At 40.5% G+C, this 24,584-nt stretch overlaps 1 protein-coding gene and 1 non-coding gene across 4 annotated transcripts in view; one reads left to right on the top strand and one right to left on the bottom strand.

Moving 5' to 3' along the window:
* Psd3 (pleckstrin and Sec7 domain containing 3) overlaps positions 1 to 24,584 on the top strand; it is a 534,828-nt gene that overhangs the window by 222,742 nt on the left and 287,502 nt on the right. For all 3 annotated transcript variants that reach the window (XM_031339986.1, XM_031339985.1, XM_031339987.1), the window contains one exon: positions 20,473 to 20,581. In XM_031339986.1, the coding sequence (XP_031195846.1) occupies positions 20,473 to 20,581 (109 nt within the window). The remainder of the gene's footprint in view (positions 1 to 20,472; positions 20,582 to 24,584) is intronic.
* On the bottom strand, positions 9,766 to 9,892 carry LOC116071785. Its single transcript, XR_004111150.1, has one exon. It is a non-coding gene; the product is annotated as a small nucleolar RNA SNORA17 (small nucleolar RNA).

Here is a 24,584-nt window from a genome sequence, read left to right as displayed (position 1 = left end):
TGAATTTATATACTTTTCATTAGAGTTGTAAAATGTTTGTTACATTTCTTTTAACTTCTAGTGTTTGACTTTTTTTTGTACTTTAAAGTTTTATATGTTTTGTAAACACCCCTTCCACAGCCATATTAAATTGTCTTTATTAGTTAATCTTAGAACTCTGAATAGGAATGAGTTAAGATGTTAATCAGAATGTAAACTTACTTTCTATCTTTTTATCTTTAACCTCACTGATTGCACCTGGGGCCTTTTGTATGCTAGGTAGTCATCCTTCTACTGTGCTCTGGTCCCATCTCTCTTCCTAGTCAGATTATGCTGGGAGCTTTGTCCCTAAGCATACATTAATTCCTGCTCCTAACTGGAGTACTCCCGGATTTTCTACTTTCCTTATGTACTTCATTCATTTGTTGTTTGTGGTGTCTGCTTCCCATTGTGTTATGACTTTGGCATAACAATGGCAATTCATTCCTCTGACGTTCAAAAAACCCCTTTCCAAATCACCTTTGAGTAGCGGTCTCCTTTGCTGCTTTTCCTTGATCTTCTCTATGCTGCTTGTTTCTTGAATTCTAGTCAGATATGACACTGATTGTTAATCTTTAGAAAGCACCTCTTTAATCATGCTTTTCCTTAATTAGAACTCCTTCTTACCTATCTATCTAGGACCACACTCCACATTCTGACATTGATAATTTTTAATTGATAATAATAATTGAGCAACATCTTTGTTGAATCTGAGAGAGTGCCCTAGGATCAGGCAACTTATACTTATTATCTATTTAACTTTGATGGGGGACCACTTATGAGTATGAGAGATGTTATCACAAATGTCAAATGCAAGAGTAGCTGAAATGTTGTTATATGTATTGTTAGCATCAGGACATCCAAAATCTGTGGTGACGTATGGGTGGGTCCACAGACCTGTTGCCAGGGCAACAGCCACCATATTCCCAGAATTCATTGGGCTCACCTCCCACCTTTACCCGCAACCACTACATCAGAACCCATATATATACGGGGAACATTCCTCCATCTCTATCTCTCCCCCTCCTCTCTTTCCGCGCTACTGCCCCCTCTCTCCCTCTCAATTAAACCTCTTACACGTGGAACTGTTTGGGCCTAGTGTCTGATATGTTCTGACGCGACCCGCCGTTCTAACACATCATGTGTATCCCAAGAGACAGACAAACTCATAAATGTTGTCTATGAGGACAGAGTTTTTGAGTTAGTTAGGTGTGGCGCACACACCCATAACCCTGGCAGCTATGCTACATAGCAGGTTCAAGACCAGCATGGGTTACATGGGTTACATGAGACCAATAAGAATTTGTCTCAGAAATCCTTTAAAAAATGTACCGGACTGTTAGTGATGCAGTCTAGCTTCTCTGGTATTGTGGTATTGTTTCAGGATGAAGGACTACAGTGGGAAGAGCAAGATCGGAAGGCCAGGTTGGTGTTGTCAGATCCATCACTGAGCAGATGAATGCAGTTGTTTAGAGTAATGGAGAAATGTGAAAAAATACAGGAGGAGGAGGGTTGGGGAAGGATTCATTGATGGCTGATACAGAATTGGTCTCTGGTTATTTGCCGAGCCTGTTTTTTGTGTTTTTTTGTCTTTGTTCTTGGGTTGGGGGATGGGATTTTCTGGGATGCTATAGTAGAGTGTTTGCCTAGCCTGTGTAAGGTCCTGGGATTGATCCTCACATTGAGAACAGACAAACAAAACACAGCCAATTGGAGACAGACTGTATAGAATTAGAGTTCTTATTTTGTGGCCTAGGACCCATTGAGGTTTAAATGTCTTGAATAGAGAATGGATTAATATTTTTGCTTTTTTATTTTGTTCTTAAAATCTTACTAAAAGGATTATTTGTTTGGAATTCATGGGATTCCTGGCGTTGGAAGTTAGAAAGGGAAATGTGCATGAAATATAGTGAAATGATCTGCAGTAAATTTGAAAGGAATCATCTTTCTAAAAATGGGTCAAGAGGCACCATTAAATACGCTTGATATTGGCTGTGTGTACTGCTGTGTGGAGACCAGAAGTCAAACTCGGATGCTCCCCAGTGGCTTCTACCTTTTGTTTTTTGAGACTGCATCTCTCTCTGGTATCTAAGGCTGCCCAGTTAAGGTAGACTGGGTGACCAGAGATCTCCTCAACTGCGCTGTGCTTACAAGTGTATATTATCATGCTTAGCCTTTTCTGGGGGTGAGTGGGGTGCTGGGGATTGACTTTAGGCAGTCATGGCCCTATATTCTGGGCTTCATATAGTATATATAAGACAAAAAGTAATAGAAACTTTAAAGTTTGATTTTAATAGACAATGCCTTTTTATGCCTGAGGACATTGAAAATGTCTTGGCAAAGATTCACCTTTCAAGCATGGGACACTTGGGTTTGCTGTGATGCTGTATGTATGCACTCTTCCTCACTCCACATAGGGGTTGGCCATGACCTCGGTGATGACAGAAGCTTTGGAAGCAGCGACTTCCTGCTTGAGAGCCTTCTGAGAGCCTTGGGAGGAGAGGATGCTGGCAGAACGCCCGTGATCAGAATCGAGCTCAGCGTACCTAAGTTATTCCTGTCTTTTCAGTTCTTGCTGTACCTCCCTTTCCAGTCCCTAATGTAATGACTGAAAGAGTTCCAGCGATGCTGGCTTCCTTCCTGTCCGTGTTCCAACACTAATGGTGACTGGAAGGGACAGAAAGTGAATTAGCCTCTAGCTATTTGTCAAGGCTGTTTTCTCTGTGGCTGCATCTCCCTGAGTTGAGTTAGTGTCTCACATTTTGAATAACCACCCTTCTTTTCTCTAAGAGTGCTTATTCTCTATCTGAGGTGTGTTCAGATGACATATGCTCCAAGAACTGGTAGTCATTGCTTACTGACTTTGAATGAGGTAGGCTTAATGAGTTTGAAAGGGGAAATAACTCTTGGTTCCCCTATGTCATTTTAATGACAAGATCCATAACTGGGCCTTTGGTTCCCATGAAATAGTGATAAAGCAGCACACATCAGCTTTGAGCTATGGTTTCAGCTGAGTGTGCCAGAGAAGATAGGAGGTAGGAAGAATAAAACTCGTGATCCATTTGCTTATATCTGATAGTTATCAGTTCCATTATTAACAATCATTTTTAGGGCATATGTGTGTGTGTGTATATACATATATATGTATATGTATATATGTGACACACATACATGTATATATACATATACATACACACACACATACACATATGACATGGAAACCGTGCCAAAGTAATCTCAGGATTTTGTATGATATTAATTGAAACAGAAAATACTAAAATGACAGAATATATTAAAATGATTGGTAATATGATATAAGTATTTTTCTTATCTATGTTTTGCTGTGTGTTTAGGCCTCTGTTGCCTATAAACCTCCCACATACCCCTTTCATTCAGTTGACTACTATGCTCCAAAGCCTATTGGTGATACCCATTTCTTTAGTATAACCACATGTGTTTTACTATTTGAAATATGTTACATGGACCAACAGCATCAGTATTGCTAATTGTTCTTACCAGTATTGCTAGAAAGTTTGCCAATATGCAGCCCTAGATTCTACCCTAGACCTGTTGAATCATGGCTAGAATTTCAGCAAGATCTGCAGGCACATTGAAACAGTCGGATGTACTTCATTTTCTTCAGCCTCTCTGTCCATGCTTATTCTGAGCTAGCCCACCTCTTCTTTTCTGAGGTTGCACTGTACTTTTCCAGTGGCCAGCCTTTCCTGGGACAGAGCTGCTTTCCCATAAATCCCCTTCTCTCTAACTTCCTTCTCACTTTCCTTCCCCTGTTCCTTCCACTTAGTTTATTAGATGCCTAAACTATGCTAAGAGCTGTGACTGGATTTGAGATTAAAACATGCATGAAGATAATTCATGGACACTGCTGGCCAGACACTCTGGAGGACATTTTGAAAACATTAAGACTTGAGCCTTCCTTGTATGTTTTCTTTGATTTTTATCATTCCATTTCCGGAATATTTTCTTAAACTAACACTCAGAACAGAATGTAAAGAAATATATGAAAGGCAGAGCACTGCAACATTACTACTAATAGCAAAAAGTTAATAAGTTGCCCATGGCAAAGTTATTTAAGGAAGTAATATGTATATGTAATAATAAGTAAAAATATGTCAACATTAAAAATAATGTTATTACAATAAACAGTTACTGCATTTCAAGGAAATAAATATGTAAACTAAGTTATTGATATGTATATATAAACTAAGTAATTTCAAAATATAAACATAGCATTAAGTACTTTCAGTGGTCTAGGCTCTGTTTTGGTATCTTTTCTTATCCATAAAAAGCTTGTAACTAGGCTGTAAAAAATAAAAGTAATATTAAAAAATAAAGAAAAAGAAAATTAATATAAAACATATGCATTCACAAGTTTTCCATGTGACTAAGACAGTGAGGAAGGACATCCCAGATTATAAGTGGTATATGAGAAGCAGGAAGAGAGGTGGGGTTTTGGCCCTATGAGAAAGCAAGGCAAGAAGTAAGGTGAAAGGTGTCAGAGCTTACGTGTCAGAAGAGGACACATGCTGTGCCAGTGGTTTGAGGACTTCATCCTGGACTTAGAAACAGCTGGCAAATTCTAATGTGGACAAGGCAGACTTTAGAAATTCTCAAGGATGGGGTAAACTTTGGGAGCAGATTCTCTCACCATGACCTCTGAGGTTCAGGTCTGCAGTGATGGGGTCATGAGTCAGAGCAGTGGAGATGGATGGGAAGGAACTTGGTGATCGTGGTGACTGTTGCTGGGTACTCGATTGTGTCTGGAGTAAAAGACTATGTTAGAGAGCTGGTGATGAAATTGACATTCTAGGAGATTGGTTAGAAGTGAGAGTGAGAGAGAAGACAGGATCTAGAATGACTTCTAGATTCATGTGAATGATTCTGTAGTAAAATGAGGAATATACAGAACCTGCCCTTAGTCTCATGCTCAGTGGCTTTCATAACCTATAGTTGACTACAGTCTGAAACCATTAAGTGGAAAATTCTAAATATAAAGTATTCGTAAGTTTAAATTATGTGCTATTTGAGTGCCAAAATAAAATTTCGTGTTATGCCCCTCTATCCCGCTTGGTATGTGAATAAGAATTTTCATAATGGTTTCTCTATTTCTCCTCCCAAAGAGAAGTAGAGTAGTTTGGCCTTCAGGATCAATTAATTTTTTTTTTTTTTTTTTTTAGTTCAGCTATCTCATCTAAGAGTATGAGAGGAATTGATGGAAGTAAACTGTGTTCTTTGGCTCCAGCTCTTTGTGACATTATAGACAGGGTTTGCTGCTCTTAAGCCTAGGTTCCAGAACGAAGGTAGTCAGCTGATTTGTAGCAGTCTTGCACTTGGAGCAAAGCCACAGTCGTCTCATAGCAGCCTCAGTAACGGAGCAATAAATAAGCATTCACCGAAAGCCACCAGTGTTTGAAGGTTAATTATTAACTGCAGCAGCCAGATCTGTGGCAGCTGACCAATACAGCTGTCCCCTACTTGACTCCTCCATTGTCTGCAAGTTCCTTGAGGACCGGTGTTATTCATCTTCTTTGTCATCTGTCCAATATAACCTGATGTCATTTACAACGATGATCCAGTTCATTTAACTTGGGATGTGTGGGAAGGTTAATTCCGTTGGAGTAGAGCAGTGTCTTCTCACAGTGTGATCCTTGAAATACCTTTATTAGAATCATTATGGAATTTTCCAGAAATAGATTTCTTGATTCCCACTGGAGGGTGAAGGCCCAATCAATTTTTCGATGCATTTAAGTTGGGAACTATTAGACTCAAAATTACCTATCATGATTTTATTTTTTCAGTTTACACTGACATTGGTATAAAACTTGGGTATAAAAGCATTTTTATAAAACAATTTTTTTTTTAAAGATTTATTTATTTTATGTATATGAATACACTGTAGCTGTACAGATGGTTGTGGGCCATCATGTGGTTGCTGAAAATTCGAATTCAGGACCTCTGCTCCCTTAGTGAGGGTCAACCCCACTTCGTCACTTTAGCCCAAAGATTTATTTATTATTATAAATAAGTACACTGTAGCTGTCTTCAGATACACCAGAAGAGGGCGTCAGATCTCATTACGGGTGGTTGTGAGCCACCATGTGGTTTCTGGGATTTGAACTCAGGACCTTCAGAAGAGCAGTCAGTGTTCTTACCCGCTGAGCCATCTCACCAGCCCAAACAAATGGTTTTACTTGCAGTTTTTTCCCAGATCAGACCATTTTTGTGATATGGTAGGATGGCTGGCTGGCTGGCTGGGTGAATGCATACATGTCCTACATTGCTTGCTTCTGGGTTTAGGGAACAAATATTGGTCAGTTACTAGTGAGGAAATTTTAGTTATATTTGATCGAAGGACTGTAGAAGGCTGATTGCACGTATAAAAATCCAGTGTTTATTTGGTACCCTTTCCCCATACTCTGTTCTTGAGGTTTTGTTCTTAGAGGTTAAAGTTCACTTACACAACTAACACATGAACATACTGAAAATTCAATACATTACTGATAAAATCAAGGTTTTATTTGTACTCTTCCCTGAATCTTAGGCCCTTATGATCTGCTTTTAGGATTTTAACCTTCAGTTTCTTTTTCCCCCTTCCCTTCCCTCCAGAGCCAGAGTCTGTGTATACATATGCATAGTTATGAAATAACAAAAATTTCAAAAATTGCTCATATCTAAGACCTCATGGGGGTTCTTTTGAGAAAAGTATAAGGTAAAAATATCTTAGATTTTTTTTTTTTTTTTTTTACAAAAGTAATGTCTACTTTCGTCATTTCGAAGAAAAATCTGCCTTCTGAATTGTGATGATGTTGGCTGGGTTATTGCTCTCCATATAATAGAATTATGCCTCAATAATGCAACACCCCTTAAGTTCTAATTAATTTGCTCTTGTCATAAGTTAATTTTGTTCTCATCTCCCTAAAGCACATTAAGGGTTTGTAATCAGATTCATATCAAGAATCTTTGTTCGCAAGTTAATAGAAACTATCAGTTTCACATAGCCCTATTTTATTATAATGGATGGTTATCAATAAAATTTGTAGGAAATTTTTATACTTTGTGTGGATTTCCAAAGTTCATTTGTAATCAAATAATTTGGAGCTCTGCTTTCATTTTTCTCTGACATAAGTCGGGTTCCTTATCTCCAGCATGTGCAAACAAGTATTAAGAGTAACTCTCAAGAAGATTTGGTAAAAATATGTCCGTTGAACCACATCTGTCTTAGTTATTGCAGTGATGAAAACACCATGCCCAAAGCAGTTTGGCAGGGAAGAGGGTTATTTGACTTCCATATCACTGTTCATCACTGAAGGAAGTCGGGACAGGAACTCACACAGGGCAGGAGCCTGGAGTGAGGAGCTGATGCAGAGGCCATGGAGGGGTACTGTTTACTGCCTTGATTCCCATGGCCTGCTCAGTGTGCTTTTTGATAGACCCTAGAACCACCAGCTACAATAGGCTGGGCCCTTCCCATCAATCACTAATTAACAAAATGTCCCGCAGGCTTGCTCACAGCCTCATCTTATGATGGAGATTCTCTCCTCTCAGATGACTTTAGACTGTGTCAAGTTGACATAAAACTATGTAGCACAGTATCTTCAGTAAAACATGATGTATTTTTAAAAGTCTATACCTGAGAAGTATAATTTATCACATTGTGTGTGTGTGAGTGTGTGAGTGTGTGTGTGTGTGTGTGTGTGTGTGTGTGTGTGTGTGTGTGTGTTCTATCCATAGATGTACAGGTAAAATGAATAAACCTCTGTTCTCAGAAGATCTGCAGAGTAAAGATGCCAGGGGTTTGGGTGAGGGTGAAGTTGGCTGTATACTTTACAACAGTGATGAGTCATTTATTCTATTGTTCTGTGTTCAAGAGCATTAACAGTTTGCATTTACATTTTTGTTCTTTAGTTCATGTACTACTGTCTGTTGAAAATTCACTGTGAGAATAACTTGTCGTAGGTAGCAAGGGATGTTTCCCCAGTGTTGTTACATCCTTTGTATTGGATGGTTCCAAAGCAATTTTATCTCTGTTATTAGTAACAACACACATTGAAAGCCATTGGTAAAAAACGATGAACAGCTTTAAGCTACTCAGGATAAGTAGGAGATGCTCACGTATCCATCCATGTTCCCGGGGACTTTGTGGTTGTAGCTCGTACTGTGGAGGCGGATGTGGCTTCAAAGGGATGGGCTTTGCTCTTTGTCCTCAGCTACACTGCTGTCTCGTAGGACTTTTAGAACCTTTGGTTTTATAACATGTGTGGCTCCAGAATGAATAGGTACAGCTCAGACTTCGGCATGCCTAAGAAGGTAGCCTCAGGCATTTGGTCGCAGTGCAAGTTCTCCAGCTCCACTCCTGGTCGTTGGGTGCAGTTGACAACCCAGATGGTTCCTCGTGGTGCATTTGCCCACAAGCTCCCCACGTAGTGTGAGCAGTGCATAGAAGCCCTGCCCCAGGATGCCTTGCTCCTGTTTGTTTTCTCAGGTGTGAGTCACAAGCTGAACTCTTGGCTCCCTTGTTTCTGAGGGTGAAGCTGATGCCTTCTTAAAGCCTCGGGGAACAGTATGACATTCCTGAAGGGGTGACCGGACAGATGGAATCTGAAACTTTTAAAGATGGTTCTTGAAAGCATCATCTGATTAAAAATGTTACACTTTATTGGAAATTATTGTCAAATCACAGTTGTGTATGCTTGCAGTGTTGTGAGGAAGTGAAATCAGCCAGGTGTGCATAGAAAAATAAATACTGTACGTTCTCACTTTTATGTGAAACCAAAACCAATCGAACTAATAGAAGTAGACATCAGAGTGGGAGTTAGAAGGCAGGGGTGTTGAGAATAGGGCAGAAGAGCCAACTTCCCCTCCCATGTTACCCACCTCCAGTCTTGCAGTTATCCCCCCAACATAGAACAAAATCTTGTTGTGGAAGTGTGGGGTTTCACAGTGTGTCCCACAGTATACCTTTTGTCCTTACTTCTTTGCTTGCCAATGTTCCTTGCAACTATCCCTTTGGTCTGGTACGAGGCTTTTCTGACTTCTGCTACTCTATCAATACTGGCATCTCACTAGGGCTCCTCTGGGATATCCTGTGGTTGACCTGTGTCATAGAAGTCCTGTAGTTTTGGTTCTGTAGGACTGGTCCCTTCATATACTCCAGCAGTTCATCGATTGGGAAGATGTTGGGGTAGGCCAATGATTGCCTTGATCCGGGCTTGACGGGTATCTGAGCTGGTCAGCCCTTGGGCTCTACCCGTTTCAGGCCCTTGGGGCTGGCTCAGCAGCAGCCCCTGCGACCAGGGTCAACTCTTCCCTGCTGCCCCAGCAAGTGCAGGACCTGCTCTCCCAAGTGCTGCAGCAGGTTAGCATTTCTGCTCTGATGACCTCAGGGCCTGCTATCCTGCCTGCTGTCGGTGGAGAGGGGTGGGGCTGGGCAGATCGCTCCCTCTTCCATGCTGCTGCACTGCAGATAAGTGGCAGGGTCAGTTCTTTCATGGTCATGGCTATTCACCACACTCTCCATCCCTACCCCAGCCCCAGGGTCAGCTCTACTGTGCTGCCCAGGTGAGGTGCAGGGCCCACTCTACTGAGTGCTTTAGCTGGTGAGGGCCAGGGCCAGCTCTCTGGTTCACTCCTACCTTGTGGGGCTCTTTTACTCTCTAGCTTGCTCCTGTCCTGGGAGCCCATCTGGGCCTTCCTGGCGCCGCATTGGTGGTTGTCTCACTTTCAGGGAATATTAGGCTACAATCATTCAGATGTTCAAAGGTCAGAACACTGAGCTTAGACATAGCCTCTCTCCTCTCTGCCACCTACTGTCACACATGTGGCACAGTAGCCACACCTGCCTTCTAGGGGCAGGGTTCCTTTTATGTTGTTGTTGTTATTGTTATTTATTTATTTTTTTAACGTAGGGAAGAAATCTCAGAGATTGGTGGGAAGGGATGGGAATGTGAAGAGAAAGTGATTATGGGAGGAGTGGGAGGATCGGGGGTGTGTCCATGTCTTTAAAATACATTGACTAAAATTTCTCAAAGAACAAGCAAAGATATTATTAACATTTAAAACACATAATTCAGAAAGTATTTATTCTTGACAAGCATTTTGTTTCTTAGAAGTTTAATCCTTGTGGCTTATAATGAGTGACTTGTATCTGAGAATTTATTACAAGTGGGATTTTGTGTCTTTGTACAGCTAAAGCCATACTATTGGCGGGACCTGCTTGGTGCTGTAGGTAGTTACTGTCTCAAAGCCCTTTCAATGGCAATTTAAGTCATTTTGTCTTCAGTCTTTTTAATGTGTTAACTGGCCATTAGGACTTAACTGGAAGCTGGTATGCTAACAGTTTGTTATAGAACACGGGCAGTTAATTATGTCCTTCCTGGGCTGATTAGGGTGTTGTCAACAGGACACAAGCTGGGCAAGAGGGAGCATCATTTGTGTAAACACAGATTGGCTTGGAGACCTGTCGGTGAAACTTGCCTGATTAATGCAGTCCATTGTGGGTGATGCCTCCTCTGGGCATGTGGTCTTTAGTTGTTTAAAAAAAAGCAATCTAAGCGATCTATGGGGAGCAGGCTGCTCAGCAGTGTTCCTCTGTGACCCAAGCCACAGGTCCTGCTTCTAGATTCCTGCCATGAGACCTTGCCAGTTCCCTTCATGATGGATTATAAGCTGTAAGAGGAAGCAAGTTACTTTTGGAAGTGGTGTTTCTCAAAGCAATAGCAAACTAAAATAATAAGAACTTAACAGTGCAGTTTGAAGAAATGTTTTTATTGGTGAACTACTAATGTAACTTTTAGTATTAGCACGGGCATCCACAGAATATATTTTACTATCTATATATATTTTTAAAATAAAATTATGATAAACAGTTCCTCTAGCCCATGAGTAATTAATGTTTACCTGAGACTTGGTATCATTTTTTAGTTCATTTCTGTTTTCTGGACCTACTGTTCTTTTTGGTGTCCCTCTTTGCCTCATCCGTATAGATGCTGTTTTATGGAGTCTCTTACCACATTCTGTGCATATTGCTTATTTTCAGTACCTTGCCATTTCCTGTTTATAAAAGAATATACTGAGGAGCATTTATAAATGTCATTTATTGATAGTCTACTTGAATTTTCACAGGTTCCGATTATGCTGTGCTGAGCTGGATAGTTCCCTGGCTTTCCAGCCCCCCTGGCTTTCCAGCCCCCCTGGCTTTCCAGCCCCCCTGGCTTTCCAGCCCTCCTTGCTCATGGTGACTTAGCATAGGTTCAGGAGTGCCCACTGCATGTGGTGTGGATGGCTCTAGAATTCTCATTGCCAACTAGCAAGCAAGTTCAAAAATTTAAGAATATTTGTTTTGATTTTCTAAAGTGTGATCTTTATTTTATTTGCTTTATTTGTGAATTTTAATGCATCAGTACATAGACCCAGAGCTTGAGGAAGGCAAAAAAAAAAAAAAAAAAAAAAGGTAAGTTTGGGCAAGCAAAAACAGACAGGTGAAACAGAGACTTGACTCACTGGGCCTGCTCATTTGCTGGGCAAGGCCCACCCATCTGTCATGACTAATTGCGAAATGGTGGGAAAGGCGGAGGAGGGGATATTGTGAGCTAATAGTATTTGGCTGATAATTTTCTTTTAAAGCCTTTCTTTGAAGCTCCCTAGCTAGCTAGCTAGACACTTGCTATCTTAGCAGAACAAGCTGTGAGGAAAACTTGATCCTGGTATCTTGAATTTGCTTTATAGAAAGCTGTGTTTTAGATGAATGCTTAGCATCTTATCTTCCTACTCCTAACATTTTATACCACACTCTCAATAAACAAGTAAACAAACAGATAAGTGAATTAATGAATGATAAGTAAAGAAATGAATAAATAAACAAATAAATAAATAAAGCAAGCAGGGGTCACCTTTTGCAGATGCTTACAGGTCTCACAGGTTTTGAATTACATCTAAGGTGGGTTCAGGTCCTTGCAGGAGGAATACAGTCTTCACTGTTGCAAGACATCGGAAGCAGGTCTAAGCTCAGGTGGTCAGTGGGAGAAGCGTTTGGGTCTGTGACAGGCTTGTTTTCATATCATTCCTACAGCTTTCTGTGCTTCTTGATAGAAAGTTAGAATCTAGATAGAAAGATAGATAGAAAGTGAATCTGGGCTGTGTCCTGGAGCTTCTGCTTGCTCTCCCATTGGCGCACAGGCTCTGACTTTCACCTCCCTTGGGGAGCAGCTGAGTGTCCATTTGCCCTTGGCCCAGGGGAACTGTTTTCAGGAAATGGGCATAGTCAATAGACAGCAGCTGGTATGAAAATGAGAATGGACCTCCAGGGGCTTTTAAAAAGGGCATGGACTCAGTTTTGTCTCTTTTGCTCACGCTGTTAAAAGAGACTGGCAGCCAAGCCAGCAAAAGGGCTAGGTGAGAGGCATGATTACTGCCCTTTGCACCCTCTTCCGACCCTGTGGCCCGCTTCCCGCATTATCCTTTTCTTTCGATGTTCATCTCTTCAGTCTTAGAAATGAAGGATTTAGCCTCTCACTTTTCTACTTTTCTACTTCTACTTTTCTGCCTGATGCTTTTAGCTTCTCTTGAGAGGCTTCGTGTCTCAACTCGATGGATGTTGTTGCTGACTTTGGGAAGATGCAGTTAGCCTGTATAGGGAAGAGTTAGCTGTAGGGAGTGCTTATCCCCTCTTCCCAAGCACCAGAGTTTACTTTAGTTTTTCTTGTTTGCATGGAGGCATATGCATTTTAGGAAAAAATGTCTATGAATCTCCCTGCTAATTTCCAGGATATAGAAGGAATGGATAGTAGACATCTTTAAAATTGCGACAGGAAGTTTTCATTCAAGTGGAAGAGCTTCATGTTGTATTTGGATGCACTGAACCAACAAGGACAGTAATAGGATGGCAAATTCCATGTTAGTCTTGTGATTATTTCATTAATAACTCATTGGCTTTTGGAGTCAGCAGAAATGTGCTTACAGCAAATAAGTGGTAACTCTGGCCTTTGTTTACAGAATCAAAGCACAGACATGTAGGCATGCCAATGTGCATGCGTGTGCGTGCATATCTCTCAGTGTGCCAGCTTGGCAGGGGTTTCTCTGGAGACTCCGGAGATGAGGTTTCCTTGCATTCCAGATGCGCTGCTCTGGACCCTTTCCTTCGCTTCAAAGCCAAGAAGAACACTAGTATCCTTTCTGTGAGTCCCTTTTGGTGTTTTGTGGCACGAAACTTCTGTCTGGTGTCTCTCTTGCTTCCTCAGGACACCTGTCATTGCATTTAAGGCCCACTTGAATAATACAGGAGAGTCCTGCAGCTTAATTTAATTATGCCTGTACTCTTCCTTATGAGTTTAACACATGCCTCCCACTTCCCTTTCTCTGAGTATGGATTGAATTTGCTTCTTCAGACTTTTGCTCTCTCTAACCCTAACCCTAACCATTAGATTATTTTTAGATTATTTGCTTAAAAAATATCATGGCCCTTTTTAGACTTACGTGTTTGTAAATATATATATGTATATATATATATATATATGTGTGTGTGTGTGTGTAAACATATGTGTGTGTATATATGTGTGTTAAATGAATAAACATCCTCTTTTCGTACTTTTAAAAGTTTTGGTAAACAAACATAGATGTGTCTGTTTATTTTTCCATCTTACCTTCAAATGATCAGGTGCCCCCTTGCTCTTAACCATCTTACCATTTTTGCTCTTTTTTTTTTTTTTTTTTGGTTTTTGGAAGCCCCTGCTTCTAATAAATCCTCAAAACGTGAGTGTATCAGCAGAGATCAGCTGTTGTGGCTGGATAGGAGCTGAGAGCTTGAAGGAATCCGAGTCCCTTCCCAGTCGGGTTCCCTGAGGTGCTCTTTCTGGCCAGCCAGTCTCAGCCTTGCTGCTTGCCGGTGGAATGGAATGACTCACCACCTTATCTAACTTCCCATCTTCTCGAACCACATTGCTCTCTGCAGAGTCCTATAAGGATGCAGCCTCTCGTCCTTATTGCTGTTCTAGGTGAAAGGAAACAGCTGGGACTTACAAGTTCTGTCACCATGCTACAGTAAGAACAGAAGCTGTGGCCTGGATGGCGACCCAACATTTCAGTTAAAGCCTGGCCATTTCCTTTGGCCAAGAAACCATTCCCGGGAAGGAGAGGTCAGCTTAAGGCATCTTAAGGAGATAAGTGGAACAATATGACCATTTCTTTTTCCATTTTTTTCTTCGTCTAGAGCAGTAAATCTAGCCACATATAAACTATCCAGGAAAACGTGATTTTCCTTTTTCTTCTTTATCTGTTTCAAACATGCTTTCTTTAACATGTTGGACTCTCTCCCCAGCATTTTGAGCTTCCTTATTCTTTCTCTAAATTCTCCCTCCCCACCTTGCTTACTTCTTGACCTCTGTGCTAGCTTAAATGGAATGCTTCCCCCACCCTCCCTTCTCCTCCTCTGGGCTGCACCAGCAGTTTACAACTGGCCTGCCCTGGGGGTTTTCTTGCAAACTCTAATAACATTGTCCTTGAGCTTCTATTTGAGTCCATTCTTATGTTCTCCTGTTAATGATTTTAACCGGGAACCTTGACTTACTATATGTCTAGCCTAGACAATGTCTCCTTTGCCTTTGCTTATTTCAGGTTTCTCTGCTGTATTTGCTAGGCTCTTAACATACCATAGACTGAGTGGCTTATGCAGTAGAACTGAATTGTCTCCTAGGTTTAGTGATCAGCAGTCCATGACTACTGAGTTGTATTGCTGAGGTCCCTTGGCTTCAGATGGCACCATCTTCCTTTGTCTTCATGCGGTTTTTGTTTTTTCTATCTCTCTGTGTCCCTAATAATTGTTTTCTTAGAAGGTCACCAGCTACCTTAGATTAGGGCCTATTCTGCTGATCTCATTGTAATGACTTCCAAATACAGTTGTGGTTGAAGTATGGGGATTAGAGCTTCAACATGGGTTGTTCAGACTACAGTTCATCCAGGAATGCCTAACTGTTCTTCTGTAGCATCAGTCCTAATCTTCAGCTCTCTGACTGCATTTGGTTGGTACCCTGTAGATAATGGGAACAGAAGGGATTAGACAGGATCAAATGTGGCCGTGAATGTTAGAATTAAGTGCTGGTTTAATGGGAGTTGTGAAATATTATTTCTATAGTTTTCAATTTAGCTTTTAATCTTTTCTGGCCCAAAGCGCTTTAGAATACTCAACTGACTCTCAAATTATATTGAAGTTGAGATAATTAGAACAATACAGTGTACAGTGCCTGCCTTAAGGCCCACTCTCCTTCCCCTCCACCAGTCCTGTGGCCACAGTCATTTTCTGCCCACTTCACTGAAAGTGACTTTTACTTAGGAAGTTTCCTACTTTGTTTTTTTCCCCCTTTCCTATTTTGTAGCCAGACAGAAATTTTGTATGGTGTTTTTATCATGTCTTCAGTTTAACTATGTTCTGTGACATGAGGTGGAATTTGTGTGTCTTCTTAGTTCCTCAAAGTTTCAGATTTCAAAGTAAAGATATCCATTGTAATACTGGCTTACCTACTTCTTAGCCCTACTGAGTGCCGAGATCACAGGCCTGTGTCACCAAGCCTGCTATCCAGATTCTTTAGTACTTTTATGCAGCATGGAATCCGAAGTCCAGACATTTGTGTTAATTGAAGAGTAGCAAAGCTGGATTTTAGTCCTGATCACCTAGTTCAAGGTCTGAGTCCCTTATTTCCTTTTAAATTACATTTTAGGTATCAGCATTTGAACCTAGGCCCTTGTGTATGCTATATGTGTACTCCTACTGCTGAGCTCATCCCTAGCCCCATTCTCTATGCTCATCTAAGAGATTTATGCTCCTAAGTGATTGTGATAAATCAAAAGGAGTAAGTTTTATTCCAGTAGAAGGACAGATTGAAAGACGTATTACTGAATGACGCATGTCTTTAATCAAGCTGATTATTTCAAATACAGTTTTTCAGAGGCCTACAGTTACTGTAGAGCTTGGTGAAGACTTAAAAGCATTAGCATGGGAGGAGCAGAATCAGCAGGGCTCACAGTCTCAAGATATGAAAGTAAGGAGACTGAGTTTGATTTCACTCAGCAAGGTGGAGGAATATTAATGCCTTTGTTCCAGCCTGGATGAAGGTGTCCCCATAGCTGCCAAAATATGGAGTGCTTTGTGAAGTTGAGACACTTTCATCCATGTTATTTCTAGACAGAGCAGCTCATAAAAACTCTTCTTCTTGTGTGAGAGCCTGAGGATGCTTTGAACACTGTGTCACTCTCAGCTTTAGAGCCTGCAAGGCTAGGCACTCAGAGTGTGGCCTCCTCAATATCGGACCTGCAAACACAACAGTAAGGCTGCCAGCTGATACTCACAGACAGTAACATGTGAAAGGCAGACCAGTCAGGAGCTGTGCCGCAGGCCATGAGATGCAGGACCATCAGCATCACCTGGAACATGGGTAGGGAGTACACATTTTCAGGCCTGCACTAACTGAATTTGAAGCTCTTGAGTGCATCACAGAAATATATGTCTTAATAAGTCATTTTTTTTTTTTTTTAAGTTTTTCAAGACAAGGTTTCTCTGTGTAGCCCTGGCTGTCCTGGAACTCAGAAATCCACCTGCCTCTGCCTCCCAAGTGCTGGGATTAAAGGCATGCACCACCACTGCCCGGCACTATGGATTATTTTAATTTGTGCTAAAGTTTGAGAACTCCCTTCTATCAGTGTATTTTAAACAGTTTTGATCAAGACATATGGAGAAGTATACTTTAAATTATGACTGTATACACACTGTGCTGGGTAGTTTGTATTACCAACTTCAAACAACCAAGAGTCACTTGGGAACAAAGGGGAAGCTCAATTGAAGACTTTTTTTGGTTGGGGCTGGAGAGATGGCTTAAAGGTTAAGAGCAGTGGCTGCTCTTCCAGAGGACCCAGCTTCAGCTCCCAGCAACCTCACAGTGGCTCACAACCATATATAACTCCAGTTCCAGGGGATTATATGCCCTCTGGCCCCTGAGGGGCACCAGGCATGCAAATGGGTGCACACACATACGTGCACGCAAATACCCATATGTGATGTTGATGATGATAATCATAATAATGATAATCATAAAACTGCCTAATTTGTAAGATCTTTGACTATGTCTATCAGAGATTATCTTGACTGATGATTAAAGTGAAGGGCTTGACCCACTCTGAACTGTATCATCTCTAGTGGGTAGGCCTGGGGAGTATGAAAGCTAGCTGAGTTATAGAAAGTGAGGAAGTCAGTAAGCTCAGGATGCTGTGTTCCTCCATGATTTCCGCCTCACTTCCTCCTGTGAATTCTTTTCATTGTAGGCTGTGGTCTGAAAGTGTAAGCTGAAATAAATCTTTTCCTTCCCCAAGTTGCTTTTGATTAAAGTATTTTATCTCAGAAAAAGAAAGGTTACCAGGACACTTACATATAACCATACATTTCTCCAATCCCCTCCAGAGATACACAGACATAGACTTGTGACTTAGAAGTTTGAGAAAAAAAAATCTTTAAATATCTTTTTAGTTTTTGATTTTTAGATTTTTAAAAAATTTTAGATTTTTTGTATGATTGATTGCCTTCATTTGTGCATATACATCATGTGAGCCTTGTGTTCATGTGTTGAATCTCCTGGAACTTAAGTTAAGAATGATTGTAAGCTACCATGTGGGTTCTGGGAGCCAAACCTGTGTTCTCTGTAAGAGGAACAGGTCCATGTTTGATTGCATCTACAGATTACAATCTGCAGATTAGGGAGGGCCAACTATGTATTTAAAGTATATTAACATTTAACAAACATTGCCAAATTTCATCATAAGTGAGAATCAGAATGTAAATATTTTTCCTGAGTATGGGCTTCCAGAAATTTTAGGTTAGGCTCCCCATAGACCAAAAGTCAAAGATTATTGCTCAAGTGAAACTTTTCTTTAGAATAGTCTTCAAGCTCTAATTGAGACTCTAAACCAAAGAGGTTATCTTTCTTGGAACTGCTGAAAGTGTTTGAGGCATTGCATCCTGGATATTTGCTGGCAGCGTACTGATGAGCTTCTTCCTTATAGTGGACTTTTGTGGCATGTTAAGTAGCTTTGGAGGTTCCCTGGCAGTCCATGTTCAAGCTGTTGGTAATATTCCTTCTCTAATCACTTCCCATTTCACTTCATATTCTCAGACATACAAGTCTGACTCCTGGATGCTATCCTCAAGAGCTATGTTCTCTGGATTTAGATTGCATGGAATCAAATCCAGAATATGTAATTTATTATCTGTACCACCTTGGACACGTTATTTACCTGTTCATTGAGTCCTTTTGTCATCCACGAGACTGGGATGATAGCTGTACTCAGTTTATATGATTGCTCTGAGCATTAAATGATGCATTCTATACATAGCTCTAGAGCAGTGCTTGCCAGAGAGTAAGTGGTTAATAAATCTTATCCATCATAATTACCCTTGATTTAATCTTTTCCCTACTTTCTTAAATCTGGCTTACTAGAACATTCCGCAGACCGTCTCTGCACAAAGATCTAAATTAACCCACTTTTGTCTACTTGGCAAGAGCTTTAGTCTCTCTTAGACTGTTACGCTCCTTTGTGTGATAGGCCTATGTAAGTGAACAATCTTTGAAATGTAAATAAATAAAAATATTTGCCAAAACGTTTTAGTGGCTTTCTTTCAAGTTCTGATAAAAATGAGGCTTCATTCCCTAAGCACCCCATATTTGTTTGCTCATTGCTTCTGAGAGCCCAGTTGCTGTCTGTCTGTCTCTGAAATGGACCTCTTGCGTGTTCTTCCGAGCTTCTTGGCCTGCTCGCAGGGTAGGTATGGGTCATTTTCAAATGGCTGTCCCTCTGCATAGTACAGGTTCCTGTCCTTCCTAGCATCTTGTGTTTCTCATTTCTGCAGCTATCACTTCCTCAGAAAACCGTACATTAGCATCTTCCCCAAATTAGGTCACCTTCTTTGGGAGTCCCTGAGGGAGTTCCTCTTCTTAGCTAGAAGCTCTCTTCATACACAGATTATCATCATTTTCTCTCTGTTGGGGAAAAGGATAATTAATCTGTACTTGTTAAACACACTACACTAAGAAGAATTTCCAGAGATGAATTTTGTACATTATAAAGAATAAATGATTACAGAGGTATTTTAAGGAATGCTGTCTCAAGATTCTGCAAGTTAACCTTTTGATAATGGTATAGAAGAGCAAGGTGAGAGTGCCAGGGATAACACCACATGCTGAAGTTGGCTGTTGTAGGGTGATGGAGTAGTAATTGGTCTTTCTGTCACAGACAAACATTTCTGCTTCAAAGGCAGTAAGTCCTGAGATACCCTTGTTTCAAGTGGTTACTTGATTGTTCACATAACCCTTGATGTCAGTGTTGCCCAGAATGGAGAGTCAGTTAGGAGTCCTACATGAGACTAGATGTTTTGTAGTCAAGACAGAACCCAGTGTAGATAATATCATATCTTGGATGTTTTCATTCACCGTAGAGGAAAGGGGATGACTCTACAGTGGGCATAAATCAAATTTCATCCATTACTTAATTCTAGGCCAGAAATAGGAACCACTCAAAATTCAACACTTGTCTAAAAGCAGTCAGGAAGGAGGTCTTAGGAATTGTGATGTGAACCAATTTTACCCCCGTAGTTTTTCTTTAAATAGCAGCCTTTTAAGAATCTGGGCAGATGCTCAAATTTAAGACAGATTGTATCAATGGAATTACTTACAGTTCTGTATACTCCTTGGCTAGCTGAGTGATATTTCTGATATACAGATATAGTAAGTTTTGGAGAAAGGCGACTTTCTTTTTGGTGTGGCTCAACCAAACACATAGAAAGAATTCCTTGAAGTTAATCATGCAGAAAATAACATAAGGTTTTTAATAGCTAAAATCTAGCATACTGTGTGTGTATTCATGTGGGTGTGTGTATGTGAGTCTGCATGTGAAAGCCAGAGGTTAACCCTTGGTATCATTTCTGAGGAGCCAGTCACTCTTTTGAAGCAGGGTCTCATTGGTCTGGAGTTCACTGAGTAAGCATAGCTGGCCAGCCAGCCTTGCCAGGGCTGGGATTACAGACTGATGGCTCCCATGTTTGTTTGTAGGTTTCAACATATGTTCTAGATATTGGACTTGGGTACTTATGCTTACATAGCAAGCACTGGAGTCATGGCAGGCTTTGTGTGTGTTCTTTCTCCCAACCCCCATAGACATCACATGTATACTATTTTTTGGCTGGGTCTCATTGATGAAATCGTGTGTCCTGATTACATTCTGATTTTTTGTTTGTTTCATTTTGAGTGATTATATGGTAGTGTATCAAGCATATATGTATATCTATATATACATATATATATACCGTCATGGTTTAATCATGCCCTTCTTGGGTAATTTGTTTTGTCATTATTTGTTATGCTGTATTGGTGATGATGTCTTTGTTTGGTTCTAATTTTGCAGGCAGAGCCGTTTGTTTGGGTTAACAATGCATCAGCACATTCCCAGAGTGTTGCCAAGGCAAAGTACGAATTTCTATTTGGCAAGTCAGAAGAGAAAACTCCGGATACTAGTAAGTGTTTTAAACATTGTCTTCTAGGTAAAAGATGTGTGGTCCCTACTTATTTCTGTGTCCTGTACTTACCTACATCACTTCTTGCTCACCCTTGGGAAGCCCGTGTGCTCCTAGCTGTTCTCTAGAGCTGTCTAATACTAGAACTGGATGTAGTTCCTATAGCTTGGTCTAGGTAATTTCAAGTCTGTTTTTTGAAGAATTTTCAGCTTCCGATGCTTCAGGTTTCAAGAATTAACTAATTGTCACCAAGACTTTATTTTCCACATTTAGAGTTGTTCTGTATAACTATACTTTATTTTTGGCTACCATCATATGTTATGGAGAGTCAATTCCACAAGTTTTTTAGACAATGTCATCTTAAGAGAGCTTTCATTTGAAAATTACTGTCACATTCTAGAATTAGAAGCAAGACTCTTAGAAACAGCTTAGAACAAACAGAACTAATATTAGTACCAGTATCAGTAATCCTACTGACCGACTTCCTCAGCGTCCCGGTTCTGTTGAACACTCTGTTCTGTTGAATACTCTGAACACTGTATCTTATTTGATCCTCAAGGAAATCCCATAACTCGCCTCTGTTACCTCATTCTCAAGAGGTAGAATCTGAAATAATTTCCCTTCAGTTACAATTGCCTGACCCCAAAGCTTGAGCTCTCAATCCATGGAGGCAATGCATTTCTGAATACATGCTTCTTAAAGAGAGTGTGAAATACACAATCTTGAAAGTTTCAGGCCACTGGAAAAGTGGTGGTGAAGGTGTCTTTTGGAAGGCAGAAAGCAGTGAGAGCTCGTGCTTTGGAGTTCGACTTTCTGAGCTTGAATCCTGGGCTCCTAACTCACAACCTTGTGGCACCATGTACATTATCCAACTTCCACTTTCTGACCTGTAAAACTTGATTTCAGTGAGGAGTCTCAATTATTTTGTGATATGCAAAGACCTCAGAACGCGCTGGGACTTACTTAACAAGTGCTTCTGGTTTTGTTTGTTGTGTTAATAAGGATGAGAGCAGGTCCTCAGGTCTGTATCCCTGGCCTTCAACTGTAGCTTAGAGTGATAATCGTCAAATTTACCTGTATTGTTATTTAACCCTTGTTTTACTTGTATAAGGGGTTTGACCTAATGTGGTTGGTGTTTGGTTCAAAACAGAACAACTAATTCCTTATTTCAGATTGGAGTGATAATTGGATTGTGTAACAGCATTTTAAGGTTTCCAAGAAGTCAGTGCATGCATATGCACTTAATTCTTGTAGTCTTTTTATGGTTTCTACATTGATAGCCACCTTAAGACAGTTTGGAAACCTTCCACTGGAGCCTGGCAGTGGTGGTGCATGCCTTTAATCCCAGCACTTAGGAGGCAGAGGCAGGTAGATTTCTGTGTTCGAGACCAGCCTGGTCTACAGAGTGAGTCCCAGGACAGCCAGGGCTACACAGAGAAACCCTGTCTCGAAAAACAAAAACAAAAACAAACAAACAAAAAACCCCAAACAAACAAAAAACAAAACAAAGAAAACCTTCTACTGCTCTGAATTTTAGATGCCATCTTGTGAGTTTCTGCATTTTTTACTTTTTTCTCTGATGAAGCACATTTTTTACTTAATCATGTGTCTTTGTTAGGGTTTTACTGTTGTGAACAGACACCATGACCAAGGCAACTCTTATAAGGACAACATTTAATTGGGCCTGGCTCAGTCCATTATCATCAAGGCGGGAACATGGCAGCATCCAGGCAGGCATGGTACAGGAGGAGCTGAGAGTTCTCCATCTTCATCTTGAGGCTGCTAGCAGAATACTGACTTCCAGGCAGCTAGGATGAGAGGGGTCTTATAGCCTACACCCACAGTGGCACACCTACTCCAACTGGCTTCTAATAGTGCCACTCCCTGGGCTGAGTGTATGAAAACCATCACATTATGTAAACAATGTGAAATACTCTCTGTGTCCATAGTGAATGGAACTATTGGCAAGAATGTGCATCTGCTGGGCGTCTTACCTACAATTGTGTGAAATATTTAAAAAGCAGTTAAGTAATATACCTTTTGTACCACCTCGCCTCGATTTTATTCCTCGATATTTACCGAAGAGAAATTCAAGTTTATACCTACTTTTACAGGAATGTTTGTGACTTGCTCTTTTGTTTTGCTCTTTGGGAAACCAAGCACATTTAGAGTTTATGCTTTTTAAAAGTAACAACAGAAGGCTGAAATAAAGAAACGATAGGTAATGGTAGGTGACTCTGTGCGGTACTTTTCAAAACTTGTCATTTCTGCCTTAGCACTAATTGTCCTTGATTCAGTATATAGTATATGCTGCAGTCTCTTCTTTAGTCCTCTGAAATTTGTCCTTGAAAACTACAAAACAAAGCACTTGAAAAGAAAGGATCACACATAAGTCACTGGGCCAGAGGCATGCTTTGAGTTTTTTCTTTCTTCTTTTTCAGATCATTATTGTTAAGTCATGTGAGAACGTGAGTGAAGCTTGACGTGTAAAGTGTAGAGGCAAAGGATAAAGTGAAAAGGGCAAGAGGAGTGTATAATTTTATAATCTTAAGACTATACTAGCGCAAGTCTAGGGTTTTAGAAGTCTTTTGAATCATATAATTTAAAGTTTAGTGCTATAAATATTATAGGTATATGTAGAAATAATAGAATTTAGAAATACTTTTATTATATTGATAAGAAAATGAAGATGTTTCTATTAAGACTTGTTAAATATTCTTGGTCCATTACTCTATTTCTCCTGATGTCAGTATTTAACATTTCTTGTACTTCTCCTAGGGTTGTATAGTTCATATAGCATATTGAGTTCATGGCATGGAGAGAAGTATATAGTGGTTCCTGTTAATGTGACGCCTTCTAAAGAATGGACTATATTCAGATTATTTTTGCAGCATGGTACACTAGGGGCTGATACAGAACAGGAGAAACAACAAATCCTGAGTAAATAGGAGAGTTTGAAAGGAAATTCCCTGTGCTGGATGGAGAAATAAAGTCAGAGGAAAGCTGGCTCCATCATGAGTGGGCCTAGGAAAGGATGCTTTTGCTCTGATGAGACTAATTCAAGTGCCCAACAGCAGCAACACAGAGGCTAGCATGAAGTTTTTGCAAAACTGGACACTGTGCATGAAATTTTGACTAGAAAAATTGTGCATTACCTAGAAGCTGTCAGAGTGTGGAGCTGTGGCTTGACATTCCAGGTTTCCCAGAGTTCTGAAGGTAGGGCAGAATTCATTTCTTGTGGAACTGGAGCCAACGTTGGGATAGGGCACTACTGATAGTTCATGCAACGTCTAGGAAGTGACATAAAGAAATGTCACAAACTGTTGCAGAATTTAGCACAAAATTGTCCTTTTTTGCAGTTAAGGACATATAAAGCTCTACATTAACAAATCTCTAAAATGGCAAGCTCACAATTAGTAATCATTTATGTAAAACAAGGAACCTCTATGGGGAAGGATAGCCAGCATTTATAACACATAAAGACCCAAAGAGTGAGAGCAGTTGAATATTCTGAAACTATAAAATAGTTTTCTATAAATATAAGCTGGGCTGAACCCTGAAGATACAGCAGGAACCTACGAGGAAGATGTGATTAGTCTGTGAGCATCTGTGAGTTCAAATTACAGATAGTGAACCAACACTAAAACAGTGGGGTATTAGAATTCAGGTTAGTTTAGTTGTTCAAGCCACACCTTTGCTGAGAGAGGCTCAATGAAGGATTGTCTAGGGTGGGCTAGCCTGTGAGGGATCCTTCTCATTTTAGTCAGCTGACGTGGAAAGCCTCATCCTGAATGTGGGCAGCCCTGTGTAGGTTGGACTTTCAGCCGCATGAGCAGAAAAGGGAGCTGAGCAGCAAGCACGTGTGCATGATCTCTTTGCTCTCTTGCGTGTGGATATAGCCAGTTGCTTCAAGTGTCTGTCTTGACTCTCCTGGCTCATGCACTATTATCTGGAATTACTTGAAAGGCATGTTGCTTTTTGTCACTCTGGTTTTTTTGTTGTT

The sequence above is a fragment of the Mastomys coucha genome, unplaced genomic scaffold (assembly GCF_008632895.1).
Source record: "Mastomys coucha isolate ucsf_1 unplaced genomic scaffold, UCSF_Mcou_1 pScaffold22, whole genome shotgun sequence".
NCBI lineage: Eukaryota > Metazoa > Chordata > Mammalia > Rodentia > Muridae > Mastomys > Mastomys coucha.
Note: the sequence above shows the minus strand (reverse complement) of the source record. Positions and strands in the feature narration are given on the sequence as shown.